The 22,441-nt window shown below is 38.0% G+C and overlaps 1 protein-coding gene across 3 annotated transcripts in view; it reads left to right on the top strand.

Moving 5' to 3' along the window:
- The window catches only part of gpm6ba (glycoprotein M6Ba), a 69,720-nt gene extending 47,825 nt beyond the window's left edge, over positions 1-21,895 (top strand). For 2 of the 3 annotated variants that reach the window (XM_022674810.2, XM_022674809.2), the window contains exons 2-7: positions 9,572-9,758; positions 11,790-11,946; positions 14,500-14,668; positions 16,596-16,669; positions 16,842-16,907; positions 20,337-21,895. In XM_022674810.2, coding sequence (XP_022530531.1) covers positions 9,572-9,758; positions 11,790-11,946; positions 14,500-14,668; positions 16,596-16,669; positions 16,842-16,907; positions 20,337-20,489 — 806 coding nt within the window. In that variant the 3' untranslated portion in view covers positions 20,490-21,895. Of the gene's footprint in view, positions 1-9,571; positions 9,759-11,789; positions 11,947-14,499; positions 14,669-16,595; positions 16,670-16,841; positions 16,908-17,778; positions 18,838-20,336 lie in introns of those variants that run through there. The other variant, XM_022674811.2, reaches the window with a different exon arrangement.
- Positions 21,896-22,441: the final 546 nt, after the last annotated feature.

Below are 22,441 nucleotides of genomic sequence, written 5' to 3'. Positions count from 1 at the left end.
GTCTCTGCTGTCTAACTTATCCTAAAAGTATTGGCATGAGCATACTGCTTTAAAAAAAAAAAAAAAGTTAAATTCACACTTAACATTTTTATATGCCAGCAGACATACAAACAATTCAAACTGTATTTACTTCACAGTGTCACTTTAATCATGAATGAATGAATTAGGGATAATCTAGTCACAAATGTACCTCAGTAGTTCTACTCAAGTCACATGTGAGTGAAATTTACACAGAGAAAGGCAACCAGCCTTTTGGTAAAAAAAAAAAAAAAAGATGCTAAATCTAAATTAGCTCAACTAGCTCTGTGCAGCTTGTGTTTTTCAAGAAATCAGCTAGTTTGTTAAGTGATGCTGAATGATTTTTTTCATTTAATAAATGCATTTATTTATTAAGTAGAGTGTAAAAATGGACTTAAGGTTAAGGGGTGTAAAGGCGGGGAGTAATGTTTTGTAATGTTATCGTATCGCTAGCTCTGAAATATGAAATATGACAATTGTTTGGAATAAATTATTGGTGTTTTTTTTTGTCCAAAAATGTTGGCATTTTCTGAGAAATATTTTTGGTTGCCAAATATTTAGTGCAGTTAGGTTGTGGCTTTAGTAGTGCTTTTTTTTGCACTACTGGCGTTACAGGTCTGCATAGCCCTTTTCTCTAATAGCCTCTAATGTCAGGCATACAAACTAAACATTGTGGTCTAAACAGTATTGTATGCAGTTAATGCATCATCATAGTATGCATTATCTGCATACAATACTGTACAGACCACAATGTTTAGTTTGTATGACTGACATTACAGGCTATTAGAGAAGGCCTCTCTTATATTTTAGTACACCCAGAGCACGTCTAGTTAAAAATAATTAGTAAATATTAGGAACTGCAACATTCAGCTCTGGTAAAAATAAGAGACCAATTAAATATGATGAGTTTCTTTGATTTTACCAAATTGAAAACCTCTGGAATATAATCAAGAGGAAGATAGATGATCACAAGCCATCAAACCAAACTGAACTGCTTAATTTTTTGCAAAGTTATCCTAAAGTAGTGTGTAAGACTGGTGGAGGAGAACATGCCAAGATGCAGGAAAACTGTGATTAAAAAACAGGATTATTCCACCAAATATTGATTTCTGAACTCTTAAAACTTTATGAATATGAACTTGTTTTCTTTGCATTATTTGAGGTCTGAAAGCTCTGCACCTTTTTTTTATTTCAGCTATTTCTAATTTTCTGCAAATAAATGCTCTAAATGACAATATTTTTATTTGGAATTTGGGAGAAAGATTGTCCATAGTTTATAGAATAAAACAACGATGTTCATTTTACTCAAACATAAACCTTTAAATAGCAAAATCAGAGAAACTGATTCAGAAACTGAAGTGGTCTCTCAACAGTGTACATTTAAACAAGTAAAGACTAGGACTGTCCAGGGATCATAAATGAATAGTTTTTATCACTTTAACCCCAAATGTGGTTTGCAAATTATGACCTAAAGGCCATTAATGTTAAAACAGAACAGTGTGTTTAGCATATTGCTAGTTACCTAAGCAGAGCTATTGTTTGTTATCGAAAGCTAGCTTTGTTAATAATTTTCAGTTTTTACCTTCATCTTCACTGCTTAGTTTACTCGACAGTTTAGCACATTGGCTGCCCTGAAAAGTGTCTCGTTATCTGAATTGATTTTACTGAGTGACCCATCGCTAACCAGTTGCTAACTGTTAGCTCTCTGGTCTCTGTTGGAGTGTGTGTTAGTAAGCCAGCTAGTGTCCCCAGCACTTTGTTTGCCTCATTATTTCATTAGCATTAATGGGATCGGCCTATTATGCAATGTTCTCTGTGTTATGCAACAGCTCACCTGAGAGCTTCTGCTCCTCACTTAGCACACTCTGGCCTCATAGGTTTTAACTCTTTATCAGGGTTGCCAGATCCAAATGCCAAAACAACTGAATGTACGACCATTCAAGTCATTCATAATATTGTAACATTAGGGTTTTATTAGTTCTTTTATAACAGTTTCATATCCCAGTCAAGAACATTTAATAGAAACATAATTAGCAAAAAAAGAGAACTGACTTTTACTTACTCTTTTTTGTTCTTGCCCCTCCTGAACTCTCTTCTCTCCTCTTTAACTTTTTTTTATTGTTTTGTGATTACTGGTTACATTACATTTCTCTCTTTAGTGTCGATCTGTACAGGTTTGCCTGCCGTATTGACGGAACATACAAGGCAACACCTACTTTTTTGTTTTTTGGAGGCAGCTGTAATTTTTTAAAGTAGCCCAAAAAAACGCACCCTGCCACCCCTGATTTTTCACCCACGACAGGATTTTCAAATAAGCACAATTTGGTGGGAAAACCGCGTACCTGGCAACTCTGCTCTATTCTCACATATATTCTGCCTGAGCTTGTAGTTTTTTTGTGGATCTTTAGTCGATTTTACAGACTGTTAAAACATTCCTTAAATTTGGAACATTAGAGTATTTGAAATAAGTATATCATTATCATTACTTGGTGGTCATATATAGTTTTAAATAGTTTTTAATTTTGTATTTAACCATTATATTTAAAAATACACAATAAAACATGCCAAATAAGTCATGGTGCAGAAGATAGTACTGTAAAGGACCCCCTCTAACCCGGCAAACTGCAGCAGCTCAATATGGCATCCATTCCACAAGTGGACTCAAGACCTCTATATGGAATGTATAGCCATGACATCTGGACAGCCACCCACAGCTCTGTGGTATTTATAGGTGCAGGATATTGGGTGAGAGTGGACCTCTCCAACACTTTCCATAAATTCCCGACTGGGCTCTTATTGGGTTTATGTGCAGTCTACACCATTCATCCGAACTTTTTAAGAATACTCCTCGAACCAATTTGAATCACAGTGCATTATCCTGCTCAAATATCTCATTATTGTGGGGCTGCAGATGGTTACCAAGCAGTGAAACATTCCAGACACCAATATCTAATTTTAAGGCTTAGTAATCTTTGAAGAGGATGTATTAGTATCAATAATCCTCCATATTGAGATATAATGCTTTCTATTTAAGCTCCTGAAAACCATTCGAGTTGCTGGCTGCTCCAGGGAGTGCCCCTAGCCTGGTGCGTTAGCGTTAGCCTCTGCTGTTTTTCTCCTCGCAACAAAGAATCTGGCTACCTCCTCCCCAAAGCACAAAGCTAATGTCAAACCTCTAATCATTTGTCTTTTTGACAGTACAGTAAAGGATTTCCTGACAAAAGGGGGAGCCGAGAGCTTCCAGAGCACATTCACTCTGCTGCAATTAGGAAGTTTTAAGGATACCGATTGAAAGGGGTTGCCATGGAAACACCGAAGTGGAACACACAAGAACGTGCAATTGTAACGCCCTTTTTTCCCCTCACCTCGCTCTCTGTGTGCATGTGTGTAAATGTGTGTGTGTGTGTAGCTATTTTTACCAACGAGTTATATAAGGTTTTAAATGGTCATAGACTAGAGGATGGTTCTCCTTTTTTCGCTTTTGTCTCCATCTCATCTCTCTCTCTCTTTCTCTCTCTCTCTCTCTCTCTCACCTTGGCTAAAGCTCGCTCACCGGCCCACGCTACAGCACTGTCATCCCTCTTCCGTTCACTCCTCTCTTTTCTCATCCGTCCATTTTCCTCCATATAAAAACTCTGTATTTATCCAGTCCTGATGTATGGGATGCTATGGCTCTTTTAAATCACTGCCAGATGATTACCATAATCATCTGTTTAATGTATTTAATGTATCAGAAAGTATTTTATCTGTATTTTATCTTTTTCTATCTCTCCTGCTGATCACGGGAGATGGCTTCAGAGTGCACTAAAGGGCAGCGTCGCATAACAGATGGTTATGTATATTCAGCGTGGCTCTATGCACTGTAAAAATAAATTAGCATTGCTAATGGGAGGAGCGGGTCATAGGGCTCGGAGCTTTCAAGGGCTGACCTTTATGTCTGTGTGTTTTCTCCTGGATTAGTTATGCTGCTCGGCTTTGTTCCGTTGATTCGCCTCCATTGTAGCACCTTTATTTTATTTTGTATATAGAGTGGATGAGAAGAAAAAGAAAGAATGATGCTGCTGCTGTTGCTTTGCACTAAACAAACAACAAAAAAACCTAAAGAATAATGCTGTGGCTTTACAGCACTCTTATAACTGAGTCTTGCCATTGAGTATGGTGCCAAGCTTACGTGTGGCTGCTTTAGAGCTTCTCCTTCTATTATTGTGAGTAGCATGGATGCCTGTGTCAGCAGTAAGGGCACCTTAAAGTAGATTCATTCACTAATTTGAAAGTGTTCCTGGATACTTTTGGATATAAAGTGTAGCAAGCACAGCCCTAAAACCCTAAATAAAATGGAAGGCCTAATGGCTTAATGTGGTCAAATGAATCAAAATGTTATATTTTAAAAGAGTTTTGGCTCAGAGAACATGGTGTGTGTTTCTTTTAACCTTAATTTGTAGATTGCATAGGGAACTGTGTTCACAGACAGTGATTTGTGAAAGTGTTTCTTAGCAATGTTTTCCAGTACAGAATCTCCCCTATTTTTATTGCCATGAGCCCTGAGGGCCGGAAGATCTCTAACATCCAATATTGACTGTTGGCCTTGTCTCTTGCACACAGGGATTTCTTCAGTTTCTCTGCATCTTTGATTAGATTATGTACTGCAGATTGTAATATATCTAAACTCTGGGTAATTATGGCGTTCATATCACGTGCAGCCCTCAGAGTTACCCACACACAGACACTGGAGTTACACTTCAGAACACGAGTAAGTAACTGAATATTGAGAAATAACACCCTAAACGAATTACAGAAGAAACAGTGAAGGACAGATAATTATTGTTTTCTACGATTAATCACAGATCCTCACCAGAGAGAGGTGATGCTGCAGCTTTTAGGAGCTTTCTAGCTAAATATATGCCTTATCCCACTGGGTGGAGGAACTTTTTTCACTACAAGCTCAACTCAAAACATAACTTTGCTGACCCAGTGGGGCTCTAGTCGCTTAATTTGTAACTTTCAGTCTTCCTCTCAGCTGTAGCGTCTCTCTCGAGTGAGGGCTGCAAAATCAGTCCTTATTCAGACCAGCTGGGACAGACAGTGGCTGTGAGTAATGGCATGGGGCGGACCCACGGCCCCCCGCCTCAGCACGTCACAGTATGCAAAATTGCGATTACTTATTTTGAAAATTGGATTAAAACTGTAACTCGAATTAATCGAGTTAATCGTGAAAATCGCCCAGCACTACCTATATATATATTTTTTTGCATTTTCCAAACCACACCAGCCTTTTCTGATTTGGGGTTGTAAATGAAGAACACTGGAATGAACCTGCTCCACTCCCAAGAAGTTTAAGGTTGAACTGTTTTTGAGAGAGACTGAAAAGTAGACAGGGAGCAGGACATCACTTTTTTGTTCTAAAGGAGGAGTTCCAGAAAGACACAGTCTCACTTTTTTGGAGTGATGCCATAGATGAACCACATTTGGATCAATAAAGCCGTTCTCAAACTAATCTTTAGAGACCCCTAGTCAGTTTGCAGGAGCATTTACAGAAAAAAGAGAAAAAAGAGCCCAATGTGAAGGTTCATGATAACCAGTTTAAGAGCCACTGTCCTGAAAAAAACCTAGAGATCAGATTTTGTGAGTATAAAGAACATCTTTAAAGTTTGAAGAACCTCCACATAATGTAAAAGGTCATCAAATCCTACAGTGATTTAGGTTCTGGCATTGTCCTGTTCGATGTAAAAGTAAGTCTTTTAGCTTGGTTTGTCTCTGTGACCGGCTGAAGCACCAGCTGCTACTGTGGTCACACTGTGGTTGGGATGCATACCAATTAGTGTGATCTCTTACCTCTCAGAATGTGTGGACAACTGAAAGCCATTCCATATAAAACAATAGTCAGTAATCCAAACAACGTATTTACATTAAGCTAATCAGAGAATGGTAAAACTCTGAGTTTATGTAAGTCAGCCAAATAATCTGATTTTAGCTTTGTAACCAGCCAAAAAAATAGGTGTCTCAAGCATCAAGACAACATAAAGACATGTACACTGGGTGGCTTTCTGCCATTTAATTAGCAATTAGGGCTGTGAATCTTTGGGAATCCCACAATTCGATTCAGAATCGATTTTTAGAGTCACGATCGATTGTTTTCCGATTCTTTCAAATCGGTTGGATTTCTTTTCCTTCATCCTCCACACTTTAGAGGTGCAACAACAAACACCGTAACACGACACTACACACCTCTCTGTAGCCTAATAGGGAGAGGCAGTAAGAGCAAAAACTTCCCCTGTCCTGTTGCTGCTGTCTCGCGACACTCACCTACTGTCTCGCAGAGCTAAGCTACTGTTAAAAAGCTCCGTGCAACAGTAGCTGAGCTCCGCGGTACAGTTAAAAAGCTCTGCGGTACAGTTAAAAAGCTCTGCGGTACAGTTAAAAAGCTCAGCGGGAGAGTAGCTGCACCCGCAAAAAAAAAAAAAAAGTAAAAATGAGAATCGATTCTGAATCGTTCAATGTTAGAAACGCGATTCGAGCTCAAATAGATTTTTTCCTGCACCCTTATTAGCAATATATATACATTTTGATTATCTATTTATATACTTGGTTTGTCTTTTCCCCACTTTTCCCACCTTCAATGTGTAGTATTTCTCTTATGTGTTCAGTTGGAATGTATATAGTAGTACAGCGGCCTGACCTCAGTGTTTAAGGCTGTAAGAGCAAGTAAACCCTTCTCTTTGTTTAATTCTACAGTGGCACTGTTGCAGTATTATGTCATCATTACCTGTGGAGTCTTGGGTTCAAGTCCCTATCTGGGTGGAGTTTTCGTGTTTATGTTTCATGTATTCATATTGTCTGTGTGGGTTTTATTTTGGGGAATCCAGTTTCTACCCATAGTCCAAGTAAATTGATTTCTCTATGAATTGCCCAGGTGTGTATGAATGAGTGTGTGTATGCATGTGGGTGACTCAACTGACTAGTCGAGGCTACGTTCACATTACCAGGCTGAAGTGACTCAAATGTGGCTCAGAACTGATTTTTCATGGCTGTGTGAACGTGCCAAATCAGATTTTTTCAAATCAGATTTGAGTCCCTTTCAAATGTGGTCCTAATTCGAATACATTTCCGATCCACAGACATGCAACATGAATGTGAACGGTCAAATCGGAAACGGAATTCTTGCGTCTTTTTGCTTTTACATTTATTCATACTTCTACCACCTATTAAGGTTTTATAATGATATCCAATTCTCTGGATCATGTAGATATTTGGATGTGATTGTGTAAGCCAGCAGAATCTCCCCATGTCAGCTGAGATAAATGTCTGTGATTTGTATACACATTTGTAAGTATCTTTGTTTACATTTATATTCAGTTTGCAGCTGTAAACTCCTCACAATTAGCCTTATATGGAGGTCATATAACACAGCAAATGTTTACACAATTAATTGCGCAGCCCTGCTCAGAAGTAACAGGGGCTGAAGATCATCAGATGTTCATAATTAGCATTCTGTTGAGTTGAAGAATAGGATTCGTAATGAAGAAAGTAAACATCCTATTTTTTCTGGTTTTACAGAGCACTGATTATCATCCGAACACTGCAAGACTAGTGTGCGAATTTCTGCTCTTTGTGGATGGATAGCTGATTTGATCTGACATGAATCTGTCAGGATGAGGTGTCAAGACACTGATTACATGAGTTTCACCTCTGGGTGTTCCAGAATTGTCTGCAGCAGTGTAGGCTGGAGAATCAGTAACCTACATTGTTAAATGTGGAGGAAATAGTCTTGCAGTAAGGGATGAGCATTAGAGGATGACAGTTTCAGTGCAGTCCATATAGGTATTATACATGAATTCATGAATTATGTAGTCCTTATTTAGTTAAAAAAAATCTGCGTGTTCTGAGGGCCTTCTCCTGGGCTAGAGGAATGTTTGCTCTGTGGCTTGACAGTAGTGTGAACATTACAGTTCACATACTTGCCTATGTGCTTCATGTTTTACTGGAGGCTTTTTATCTGCCACAGCATCAAGTACACATCATACAGTTAGCAGTATGCAGTTAGGGGTGAATGAAATAATGAATTAATTAAATTACACTTATAAAGTGCCTTTTTAGACACGCAAGGACACTTCCCAATCATGTTTTACACACAACCATTTACACTCAGCTCTAAGCCACACACAATAGTGGTGAGAAGCTGCAGCCAATCACGCACAGCACACTCTCAACCGGAAATGACCGGAAATGAACTCCACCTGGAGTTAACTTCATCTGGAACTGAGGAGTTGAGAAGTGGCAGTCCATATGTGGTCATACAGTCATAAACACATTCGCACATATATACACGCTTACACCTACACACACTTGGACAATTTAGAGTATTTCATTTTTCTAGGCAAGGATCCAGATGCTACGGACCTGGGCTTATGACAGGGCCTTCGCCAAAGACTTTATAACTTGCCAGTGCTAAATGTTATAACACATTCTATCGATATTAAAGCTTTTCATATTGCACATTTTTGTCTTTAGTCTTCCTGCTAGAACCACAGTTCATTACTGAAATTCATAATTTACTTCATATTAATAGGTCCCACTATAGAACCCTGTGGGATTCCAAGTAAAGCTTACTTGTGGTGGGATTCTACGGACTTGATCCTTCCAAAGGTCTTGAGGGGTGTATTATTATTGAACTCTTAATTAAGTAATAGACACTAATATATCCATGTTTACATCCTGAAGAGTATTCAGAAATCATATGATTTCTTGTCCATTAACCCAAACCTGAACCTTTTCACAATGAGGACTGGATACAGTAATGGAATTATAAACATGTGCTAGTCATGGACTTGTTGCTGTTGCTAATGATTAATGTAAAAGCCTTTATAGTTGCATTGAACCCACATGGACTGCACCAAATATTGACAACCTAAATTATGTGGCCAAAATATTTTTTTTGTTTTTTGAAAAGTGATACAAAAACATATATAAGCTATTTTTTTTACAAAATGGTAATAAAAGTGACAAAATGAATGAAAACCTGTGAAAAAACGTATTTGATTTTCATCCACATGTGCCTCTGGTGTTTTTATTTAGTCATAGGGAAATCTGAGTGCTGTGTTGGGCAGAATATGCAAATTCGCTTGTTACATGACAATTATTATGGGTGTTTGGGTTGTACTGGGAGGAGTTTTGATTGTTGATGTGTTGTGTAAAAAAATGTGGCTCAGATGTGTCTGAGGCTATAAATGATCAGATTTATATGTGTTTTAATGTGTCTTCGGTGTGTCTACGCTTTTTTATGTGTTCATACATTTTATATGGCTTGTTCTTATTCAGATATAATCCTTATACTTTAAACACATTAAGTGATTAGGTGTAATTGTGGTCATCATGAATCTGATGCAGACGTTTTTTTGTTAGGACTTTTTTCACGAACATATTTAAGTATGTTTTTAGGAAGATATTGGTAAGTGAGGCTCATGACTAAGTATAGTAACATTTGTGGCTTAAATGCTGTTCTTTGATTGATGCCTAATTGATTTCTAATAGCTTTTTCTCTTGTTTCCTGTTGCAGGTTGCTTGGACTGCTGCATTAAGTGTCTGGGCGGGGTGCCGTATGCCTCATTGGTGGCCACCATCCTGTGCTTCTCGGGTGTGGCGCTGTTCTGTGGCTGCGGACATGTGGCACTGACGGGCACCGTGACCATGCTGGAGAACCACTTCTCCCGCATCACATCTGACCATGCCACCCTTATCGACGTGTGAGTGTCGGTGTGAGTGGGGTGGGTTGTGGGGGGGGGGGGGGGGTTGGGGGGGGGGGTGTGGTGTCAGTATGTGTAAAGTGAGTGAAAAGAGGAATGCCTTTATGTAGCGAAAAAACCTGTATGTTGCTAAATTTTGTTGAATCTTGAAATGTAACATGTTTAGAACATACAGGAATATTTATACATATTTACACTCAAAGACAAAAAAATATAGCATGCCTGATTGATGCAAAATATTGCATGAAGTTGTGTCTCAGGCAGATTTTTAAAAAGTAAATAATAACAGGTCTGTGGTCTGATTAACTGTAAAATTGCTTCACCAACCGTCCTATAAAAAGGGCTTTCAGAGGATATTTTGCATAATGGTGCACCTTTCTTCTTGGTGAGAGACCGTTGACTGCTAGAAATGCCTCTAGAATGCACTCAAAGACATTTTGTCCATCTGAAAGACTTTGAGGGGGGCATATCATTGGACTTGGAGCTTTGGCAGCCTACAAGGTTTGGGAAAATAGGATGCAGGAATTCGTCTTCTATCCAGGCTAGAGGCAGAAACTCCTTTGAATTAAACACATTTTTTAATTGAACAGAAGACTTGATAGGAACATGGGTGTCACCATGTTTCCCTTTTAATTCAGCAGGGCTCACCGCTAAATTAGCATTAGCATTAGTGGCTAACCGCTAATGCTGCCTAACTGCCACCTGACAGTACTACACTGAGGAACCCTGAGAGTTCTGGTAAACCAGGGCAATATCAGCTAGCTGGTTTTAACACAGTAAATGTGCAGGCTACAGGCAGATAATACGCACCTCTGAACAGCCAAATGGCTAACACAGTTAGCGGGTAATGCTAGTACTGCTCCAGCAGTGTTAGCCCGGGTAAGCAGCGGTCTATACTCCAATAATACAGACTACAGGCCAATAATACTCCCCTCTGAATGTCCAAATGCGCTTAGCGGGTAATGCTTATACTGCTGAAGAACTAAACTAAAACTCCTGTATAACGCTGCACTTCAGTGGAGTGGCTTTACTGCTCTTTACAACCAGACTGGTAAAATTCATAGATAAGATGCACCAAATTATAAGGAGCACTGACTATTTTAAGTGTGCCTTATAGTGTGAAAAATACTGTAATTTTTCCAAGATCCAAGATCTTTAATTAATGATGGTAGAGTCTGACCGCTGCACACAGCCTTCTCCAGCACATCCCAAAGATTCTCAATGGGATTAAGGTCTGGACTCTCTGGTGGCCAATCCATATGTGAAAATGATGATCTCATGCTCCCTGAACCACTCCTTCACAAGTCCAGCCCCATGAATCCTGGGATTGTCATCTTGGAATATGCTCGTGCCATCAGGAAAGAAAAAGTCCATTGATGGAATAACCTGGTCTATATTCAGTATATTCATCTTTTTTATTTTTTGCTAGGCAGCGGGAAAAAAAATATAAAACATAATTCATAGTGATTTATATGCACTGTCCAACACACATGAGCACTGGTTTCAAACAATAGTGTATATACATGCATGTGTTACATAACAATACTTGGCAGCCTCTATAGACAAACCGAGGGGGGGGGGGGGGGGGGTGAAAAGAAGGCAGAAAGAAAAAGAAGGTGTGAGGGAAAAGGCAAGTGGTTCAGTGAATAGGAACGTGTTCTAGGATCTGAGCTCTCTTCTGAGGTGTCATCATGCGTCTCCATCTGCTCCAGCCGTTGCTTACGTGCATGTATGAGTGTGAGCAAGTACTCGGACAGAAATGGACCGAAGTGAGTAATATGCTCCAAACTGTCACTGAATATAAGCACACAGCCGCTCCACCCCGGCTCAGGCTGAGTGCTGATATTTCAGCTCCTGACACTTTCAGTACCAATAGAGAATGAATGGGTTATTACTTCTGACTTCAGAGCTGTACGCATTCGGGCTGAGCTCGAACTATGCATAATGCAGTACACAGCTCTGTCTCTGGGCCTTCTCCACCGCTGCTCTAAACAACATGTTCATATGTGTCGTCTCGGTCTCTCTGTGCAGCGTCCAGATTCTGCAGTACATCATCTACGGCATCGCCTCCTTCTTCTTCCTCTATGGCATCATCCTGCTGGCTGAGGGCTTCTACACCACCAGCGCCGTCAAAGAGATGCACAGCGAGTTCAAGACCACTGTGTGTGGGCGCTGCATCAGTGCCATGGTAAGAGGGTGGGGGGGGGGGGGGAGGGGTTGGTGTGCAGACTGAATACACACACACAGTACAACAGAAGTACAACAAAATCCCAAAATCAGAAATATTGAACATTGCTGCTGGCATATCTCCAAAATCAGGCATTGTTTTTTGGTTGTGTTAAAATATAATTATAAATAGATCAATATATATTTACACCACTTCAATTTTCTGAATTAGATTCTCCGATTTTGCTATTTATGGGTATATGTTGAGTAAAACGAACATTGTTGTTTTACTCTCTAAACTACAGACAACATTTCTCCCAAATTCCCAATAAAAATATTGTCATTTAGAGCATTTATTAGCAGAAAACGAGAAATGGCTAAAATAACAAAAAAGATGCAGAGCTTTCAGACCTCAAATAATGCAAAGAAAACAAGTTCATATTTTTGAAGTTTTAGGAGTTCAGAAATCAATATTTGGTGGAATAACCCTGGTTTTTAATGCATCTTGGCATGTTCTCCTCCATCAGTCTTACACACTGCTTTTGGATACCACTTCTGGTGCAACAATTCAAGCAGTTCAGCTTGGTTTGATGGCTTTTGATCATCCATCTTCCTCTTGATTATATTCCAGAGGTTTTTAAATTTGGAAAAATAAAAAAAACTCAGAACCATTTGTAATTGGTTCTTTTTTTTCCAGAGCTATATTTAAACAAATTTGCAAAGCTTATTTTTACATTTCTCTATAAGAGATTATCCAGAATTTAATGCAGTAATCATATTGTAACCGTATGTAAACAGTATTTCCTTTATTTCACTTTACTTTACTTCCATTTTTTTCAGTACATAGATGTAGACAGTGCACATTTTATTGCATTTAGAGTGATTTCTTTCCCCTGAAAATCTAGTGCTTACTTGTAAGTATTAGAGTAAAGAACACATACGCAAACAAACACACACAAACATGCACATAGACATAAGCATGCACACATACTACATACTACACACATGCAGGCCAAGCCCAGCCCTGGAGGACTGTTCTGGCACAGTTAATACTATGTAGCCTAATTCCTTTAATTGCTACAGATGTCCAGTAACATCAGTCTTTAAAGCCTTGCAGGCATGTGTGAGTGTGTGTGTATGTGTGAGTGTGTGTGTGTGTGCTGTTGTGTAAGTTTGCATGTGCCACTGTTGTAATCCCATGGATAAGGCCCTAGTCTTAAATAGGCCATCATATTAGGTCATATTCCAAATAAGCATTAAGGCAGTGATGGCTCTTGACAACTCTATAGTTCTCAAAACCAGTTGTCTTTTAATGCAAGGATTAATTATGTTTAAATGCGATTTACAGGAATTATAGTCAATTTCAGTCAAAGGAAGCTGTGTTAGAGGTGCATGATTGTATCAGTAAAAGATGTCTAGAGTTATTACTATTATTACCATTTTGCTCGACTTCTTAAAATTAGAAATGTAAAAAATCAAAATTAATTATATTGGTGATAGATAATTACATAGAATTACAGTTACATGGAATAGCATTAGTCATGTTATAATATGTCTAATGCACTGTTTATGGTTAGGATGTTTAAATAAGCACTATCATGCTATAAAAAAAGTAGAATAAATTATTAAATATATGTCATCGCAAATTATTTGCCACATGACATTTTAAAAGATGTTTGACGCAAGAATTGTAGAAATGTAGACTTCAGCATGTATTTCACAAGAACTGATTGCTCTCTGACATTCCAAAACCAGGTATTGTTAGCAACATTAGCTTAGCATTTCCCACTGTAAACTAAAAAAAAGCATGTTTTCACAGTTGTCAAATTTTAAAAATAAAAAAAAAAAAGTAAAAAAAAAGAAAAAAGTACAAACTCTTGAGATGGGATTTTGGTTAAATATGGCAAATTACGTCTCGTTTTTAAAATACTACACAACACTGCCCCTCCTCCTCTTAGGATTTTTATTACACAAAGAACAAGTGTTCAGGTTACTAGAGGTACCATTAGAGGAGACTGCAACATTCCCATTCGAAAAAGTGCTTTTAGTCAGTCAGCGTTCTCAGTAACAGCCTCTAAAGAATGGAATTTGTTGCCAGTCCATATTAGAGAGATTAATACGTATCGTGCTTTTGCTAATCAGCTCAAATTGTGGCTTGTTAATAATCAAATATGTAAACATAAGAGCATGAACCGCCGCCTACTGAATACTGAATAATGAATATTGTTCTACTATATTGTAAGGGATGTTGTGTTGTTAATTGTTATTGTGTTGTATTGTTTGTATTGTGTATGATGGATATTTGTTTTTGTATTATTTGTACGTAATTTATTGTTTTTATTTTAGGTTGCCATAGTAAGAGCTGGTCAGGGACTACAGATGAAAATTAGCCTTTACGGCTAACTCTGGCTTATTTACAGTTGTTTTCTGTTGATTAATGAGCATTGTCCCTGTCAACTAAATAAATAAAATAAAAATATAAAAAAAATAAATATGTCAGATATTAAACAACTGAAATTAATGTGACAATAAACATTAAACTCATTTACCGTGTTTTTTCTCCTCTCGGTTTTAGTTTGTGTTCCTGACCTACATTCTGGGCTTGGCTTGGCTGGGCATCTTCGGCTTTTCCGCTGTGCCTGTCTTCCTCTTCTACAACATGTGGACCACGTGTGCCGCTATGAAGTCTCCCATCGCCAACCTTACCTCTGTGGACAACATCTGTGTGGATGTGAGGCAGTACGGTGAGTGTGGCCCAGATGTTCTCATGCAGTTCACAATTTTACAGTGCTGAAGAGAGAAACAGATATAGTGCCAGAGTGAAAACATAATTTGTGTTGATTATCAGTAGGGCTGCAACTAACGATTATTTTCGTAGTCGACTAATCTGATGATTATTTTTCAGATTACTCAGCGATTATTTCTGCCACAATCTCCATTTTTAAAAACCATAAAAACAGCTGAACAAAAAATGCCAAATTTGCAAAAGCCATTTAAATCTTTACTAGGTAGGATTGAGATTTTGTGCTCGTGGGCTCCCCCTACAGTTGCAGAGTGTAATAATGATTTCAGGCGGATTAGTTTCTCTTTCTCGTTTTCTGTCTTTCACAGACATATTTGGTCTCTTTCCAGCTTCTGCCAGAGTGTCTGTATGTTAGTTTGTAAAGAATGAACCAGTAGTCCTTGTAGAACTGTTAGAACTAAAGGTCTGAAAGCAGGTTGCAGTTCTCGCGAGCGTTGGTCCTGGCCGCCTCTGAAAACTTACAGAGTCTGGTTTGAGATCAGAGGAGCCCGGAGCTCACAGACACGAGAGCACCGCTATTCCTCCTATTACACCTCAATGCAGCACTGCAGTGAGTTTTAAGTTTTAATTTCACTTCTTTAAAATATCAAAAATCAAGGAAATCCTACCTAGTGCTGCTTTAAATGGGTAGATTTAAATGTATTTAAATGTAGAAAGTACTGATATTTAGTGAGTAAATAAGTATTCTTTTGTGTTAGGTCACTTTTGGAGACACAGACTAAGGGTGTTTTCACACCAGTATTATTTGGTCCAGTTAAAACAGACTCGGTTTATTTGAACCTTTAGTGCGGTTCGATGTGTGAAAACAGTAATTGCACTGGGGTTCGGATCAGAACTGCTAGAGGAGGTGGTCTCGGTCCGGTCCCAAATGAACTCTGGAGCGGTTCACTTGTGGTGAGAACGTGATCTGGTCTCGATCCAACCCGGCTATCAAATATATTTCTTTTATTTGTGCTAAACTGCTGATAAGGAGCAGTTTAATGTAATATATTAGCCAGATAAATAATTACCACAGCTTTGAACAAACGCTGTTTCCATGCACGCATGGTCTGTGCTGCGTTCAGTACTCGCAGCCGCGCGACACCTATTATTACGTGTGCATTTAAAACACTGAACTGTGAAAAACACCTAGTAATTGGAGTTGTGCGGCTGTATGGAACAGAGACAGCGTTTGTTCACAGCTGTGGTAATTAGCTTTAGTATTAAAGCAGCTTCACAATGCACAGATTGCGCTGGATCACAGAATCTTCTCGCCATATTTACTTTCTCAAGTGTTATTTTTTTGGTGCATTTAGATTTATTCCTGTGTAAAACCAAATCAAACCGAGGGAGAAAACGCTCCAGGTAAACAATCGTATCAACTGATTCGGACCATAGAAACCAACTACAGGTGAAAACGCCTGAAAGTTTTCTGTTTTGCCATTGAAACCTATGGGGATGGGTGGGGTTACACAGCTTTCTGCAACCGAACAGCAGTGGGCCCCCGACCTGTGGTGGCTTCACTTTTGAGAGACGATGCTCTGTCCAGCTATACACAGTCTATGATATCGACTAATTGTTGCAGCCCTAGTTCCATGATATGAAAGGCGAATTGACACTTTGGAAAGTTTGGAATTGGAAACACTTCCAGCCATCCTTGCTGTATGGGTGCACAACATTTTTTTTTTTTTACAAATGTTTACAACTAATGGTTACCTGCAATTCTTTAATAGTAGCTCTAAAACTAAATATTTAATAGAGATCTTCCAACAGAGTTTTAAGTTATAAACTTGCTCTGATGAGTTGGAAAAGGGTCAGTCAAAAAGGATTATTTAATTGTTTAGGTTTCATGGAACTGAATCTATGATATTCTCCCCTTTTTTTCTTAGGAGTCATCCCTTGGAATGCTGATCCTGGCAAAGCATGTGGGCAAAACTTGGCTGATATTTGTAACACCAGTGAGGTAAATTATAGCTGTGTTTTAATGTTATTTATGCTAATACTGTTAGGTTGCTTAGCAGTTGGCTTTCCATTTTTTAAAAATGTTGCAAAGCAATCTCTGAATAGTTTTTTGTGTTACAATACTTACAATACTCTAAATGACTCTTTATTTCCTCACTTTCCTGCTGTTGCAGTTCTATTTGTCCTACCATCTGTACATTGTCGCATGTGCTGGAGCTGGAGCCACTGTGATTGCACTGGTAAGTTCCGCTCTTAAGCCCAGTTTATGCAGATCATATTTGTTTTATCCACATATTCATTTATTGATATATGTTTGCATATTCCCATATGCATGGCGATGAACTGAATCATGTCATGGCTCACACTGTTATGTATTGTAATGATGTAACACCAGTTATGCTCAGTGTGTTTGTGTTAATGTGTAAACCACCTTTTAAACAAGCACTGGGGTTTTTAGAGGAGTAGTTTGGTGAAAAATCAAACCTACTTTTAAGCCCTATCCGAGCGAGATTAGTTTCTCAGGGGGTCCTAGTGTAATTTTGTTTTTTATGGGGTGTCCTCTGTGATTTTATTCCCGTCCGGAACGACCATGTATGTGTTTTTCTCAGATGTGAGAAAATTCCAAGCAGAATTACCTACTGTTTTTCGCTGAACGTGGTTGTAAGGTAATTTTAATCCTTTTGGATCACCTCACGTTTAATAAAATAGCTATTTGTCCACTGCCATGCACCGTAATTACACTTTGGGCGCACGTTTCCACAGAGATATACGCAAACACAACAGGGAGTGGAAATGGAGGAGCTACTGAACGCGATGTCATATGACAGAGAAAGCCTAAAAACTCACTGGTTCTCCTGTTTTTTCAATTGCAGTCTGGATGCAAGAGTTTTATCACTGAGTTGAAGTGTGAAATATTTTTCACAGACATCCCCTGAGAAATCAATCCCATCCAAACAGGGCTTTAGACTTGTGACTCCCAATGTAAAACTGAGAAACCAAACTTTAAACACTGTGTCAAATTTCAGAGTGTAAATGGATTTTTTTCCAGGCTACCTCTTAAAGATCCATGTCACCCACTCGCTCTCTTCTCCTCTGCTCTCTTCCTCCCAGCTCATCTACATGATGGCCACCACGTATAACTATGCTGTGCTGAAGTTTAAAAGCCACGACCACACCCACACCACTAAGTTTTAAACCCGGGGGCTTTTTAAAGAGGGCAACCGCTAAGTGTGGACGAGTGCTCTGACTGAGGGAGGGAAAGGGTGAGGGAGGTAGAAATGTATTGAGGGATAGAGAAAGAGAGAGAGAGCGAGGGAGAGGGAGAGAGGTAGAGTTAAGGAAGAGTGCTACTGACACCATGGACCATACAGTAGCTTACTGAGGATTACGTTGATCATCAGGATGATGTAGTGCAGTAATCGTTTCTTGTTTCTTCCTTGTCGTAATCAAAATGTGTGTTTGGTCTCTAGTGGAGAAAGCCCATTTAATTCATTGACCCTGCGTTTTTTACCATGGATTTCCTTTTTGTTAATCCTCATCTCTGTTCATTTTGTGTTCGTTGAAAACCGGATCTTAGAACTTTTGCTGGCCAGCTAGGTCCCAGCAGACCACTTGTATTAACTTGTAACACAATGCCCGTCCACTAGATGATGTCTGTCCTATAGAATCTTATGCATAGGATTAAGATCAGGCAAGTAGAAACAGGCCCAGGATCAGTATTCAAGGACACGTTCTGTCCATTGGATTATGCAGTACACGCCCTGAGGCACCAGTGGTTAAGAATTGGTAGAAATGGCAGGTTAAGTGCTGTGTGTAGCTGTGTAGAGCTTAAACGGAAGGACAGTTGTTTTTTGGAATTTTGGTTTTGTTTTTGGGGCTCTAACTCAACTTCTATTCACTCGTCTTCATTGTAATCTTTGAATTGATAATTGTACCAGTGAAGGGCATGAATCGTACTTTACACTGATCCTGAGAGTATTATGTTTTGTTGTGCAGAACTGGAACTAGCAAACACGTGTTAGCTACTTTTAGTGCCCTTGATGTGGTGTTCAACACTGACTTTCAGCTTCGTCTGATGTTTCGTTCAGATTTAGAGTTGCTTTCAGACCAGTAGAGGCTATTTTCCAACTTTTCATGATGGGAAAATAAAGGTTTAATATGTAGAAGAAGGACTCTTTGTCTTTTTATTCGCCGAAACATAGGGATGCATTAAAATGAAAATATTTGGTCGAAAACGAAAAGAATGAAACATCACATTAGGCTTGCAATTGTTCATTATTTTTGCCAATTGTTTTATTATTAAATAAGTTAAGTTGCATAATCTTATGTTTTAAATGTGATTTTATGACTTACCTCACAATTACAAAACACTACAATTTAGAAAATATTGATAAAGCAGTTAGCTATTATTTGTAATATCCCAGCACTTTAAAAAAATAATACAAAAAAATCTATTTACTTCAACAGTGCCACTCTAACCATAAATAATTTACTTCAGCAGTGCAATTTTAATCATTTTAGTAAATTTATTTCAACTTAGTTCAATGCTAAGTAAGGGCTACATTAGATTACTAGCAAGCTCTTTAGCTAGTTAACCTACCTCAGCTGTTACTGCCCTAGCAGTTTACAACTTTAGCTTTCAGCTGGAAAACAGTTTGTGAAGGTACTAAACAGACTCCAAGCGTGATCCAAGTGATGCTGAACGCTTTATACCATTCTGTTTATGTGAGTAGAATGTAAAAAATAGTTTAAAAACCTGCCATTTGCCAGCGGTTTGCTGGCTCTGCCCTATGGAGAACCCAAAAGGACATGAGGGGGGAGAAAAATCCAGCTTGTAAAATGTAAGGGTTTTTAGCCTCAAATTAATTGTCACCAGATTATATATCTTGAGGAAAATAATGTGAGGGGAAAAATCAGGCAATTACCCACTGTGGCCTGTAGATGGAACCATATTCATTATCTTACCAAACCCACTTGATGTTTAGGGTGCTGGACATTGATTGTGTACAAAAATAGTGATTCAGCGCTTTTTTAATACGTGTTTTAAAGCAGAACTGACTGTTCCCAGAGGAAAGGTTACACAGACATATCAGAGTTATTGTTTTTTTATTTAAAAGCAGACACCGCTTTTTGGACAACTTCATAGAAAAACATTCATGTCATTACTTTATGAGTTCAGAGTAGGCACAAACACCCGAGATAGAAACATAGTTTTACTAGCTACGATTTTTTTCACCCTCATGTCCTTTCAGGGGCTCCGTAATGTGCATTTGTGTTCGTTATTAATTTTGTTTTAGCCAAATATTTTCATTTGCCAAATGCCAGTGCATCCCTACCGATACCTATAGCAAATAGCGATAATGATTTAGCCCTAGCGCTTATCTTACCTGTGTCGTTGTCGTTTAGTTTTCCATTTATCATCTCTTGTCGCTAACATTCATCTCGTCCTTAAGTAACTTTATGTGTTGCTGCATACTGTCATATTTCAGTATTAACCATGATTTAAATTTTTCATTTAGGATGTTTTAGGTCACTAATTGTAGCCTAGAAATGCTAACTAAGTGTAGCTAGCTTTGGCTAACTAACTAACACTTACTGCTAATCCCGCTCCTTTCCTTCCCTTTTCTCTCTTTCTCTTTTTCTCTTTCCTCCCTTCCACCTCTTTGCAGATCCACTATCTCATGATCCTGGCGGCTAACTGGGCATATCTGAAGGGGGCGTGCCAGCAGACCCACGCCTACCAGGACATCAAGACCAAGGACGACGCTGAACTGCAGGACGTGCAGTCGCGCTCTAAGGAGGGCCTCAATTCTTACTCATAAATAAAGGCCAAGTTAACCCGCATGTGGTGAAAAATGACATATTGGCTTGAGAAAACATCTTTAAATGTATGCAATATATCTCATATTTCTGATTATGACAATATTATTATTATAAGGTTATTATTGATTCTGATCTGTTTATGGATGTTTTTTTTTATTCTGGACTATCTTGAAAGATTAAGTGGAATTATCTCACTGCACTGCCAGATAACTATTAATGCTTGAAGATTCTGTGTGAAGATTCTGCTTGAAGTGAACGTAATTTTACTTGATTATATAATTTAAGAAAATTTTTGTCTATATTACTTTTAACAAAATCGATCTAGAAATAGGCTGATAATCTCATAATAATTCTATGAAAATGAAAAATGTTGAAAATATATTGTCTACATTCAAGATGTTCTCGCCAACATGGATTTTTTTCCAGTGCAGATCAACTTAAACCTTCTTTTAACCCCACAACACACACACACACATAATCACACACACAAACAAAAACAGTACAACGCTAACTAACATGGCCTAGTAGTGTTCTACAACAACAGGGCGTTATATCAAATCAGCAGTCATAAGCAGTTACGACCACGGCGTTGGACATTGGTTCTTGGTTTTATGTAAAAGTAAAAGAAATAACAGATCCATTTCACAGGTTGTGCAGTTAATGATGAATAGGTGTCTTTTATTCGATGTTGGTGAGGTCGTATGAAAATGCATGTGTAATTATTTCAGTGCTCGTTGCTAATGTCAGGGAAAATAATGAGAAAAAAAACGTATTGAAAGTGCTGAGCCGTGGTCTTAACCAGCTTGTCTCTGACTCCGTGGCGCACTGTTGAAGTACAGCACTACCTCACAGCTGTTACTGTCTGCACTAACACGTTACAGACATTTTGCAGGAACTTCCTTTTTTGGTGTTTTATACATATATAAATATATATAAATGTGTGAAAGTGTATGAATGTTGTTGGTTTTTTTAATACTTAACGTATGCCAGGTTTATTATGATATTTCTCTGGTCTTTTTCTCTTTTTCTCTTTTACTCTCGTTCTCGGTTACCAACAAACTTTACTCTTGTTTTTCCTGAACTGCTTTTTTTAATACTAATATATTATCTTTTTTTTTTTTCTTTTTCTCGTTTTTATACTGCTACTTGATACGTTGCACTACTCTGAAATGAATAGACTACATACAGTCACATTTTTGGAATTTCTCTCTTTTGGGAGATCAGAGGGTGGGTTCTCTGAGAAGTGTAAATTTATAGATCAATTAAATTGTGTTAATTGTAACCCAAAATTAATAACTATGAAAATGACTGAAGAAATAACGAACAGAAGTAGTGCTTGATATTAGCTTCAGTTAAGTGTGTACATCAGTTTCACATGAATAAAATACTTGCAAGTATTATAAAACAATTAGTATACAACAATTGTAGGGTACAAGTAAAGCTACATTCAACTTTATTATTGTAGATTACATTATTGTATTTACTGTCAAAAGTAATTACATAAGGCTGATGTATTACTGTGTATTTTATTCATATGAAACCAATATACACATTTTTAGTGTAATATATATGATATTATGAAGAGAACTGAAATGAATTAAGTGTGACTACATTGAAATGTATTCTGATAAATGAAAATAATTAAAAATAAAATATATGTCATGTACATTTCTTAATTTAAACAGAAAAACTTTTAAGGGCATACATTTTAGGCACAGAAAAATAGCTGTAGGATACTAAATAATATTAAATATTAAATTAATATGTGCCCAAAAACTGCATTGTATTCAGTAGATTTGCACTGAATTGACTTGATTAATGTGTGTACAAGATTTCCACAGAAATACAAGATAATATCTTAATGCATCCATTGCGAAAATGAATTAAATGATAATACAAGATTGTATTGTTTGTTGGCTAATTTATAGGTCACTGCCCACATACTTTTATG

This window comes from Astyanax mexicanus, chromosome 21 (assembly GCF_023375975.1).
Source record: "Astyanax mexicanus isolate ESR-SI-001 chromosome 21, AstMex3_surface, whole genome shotgun sequence".
NCBI lineage: Eukaryota > Metazoa > Chordata > Actinopteri > Characiformes > Acestrorhamphidae > Astyanax > Astyanax mexicanus.
This window is presented reverse-complemented; position numbering and strand designations above follow the sequence as displayed.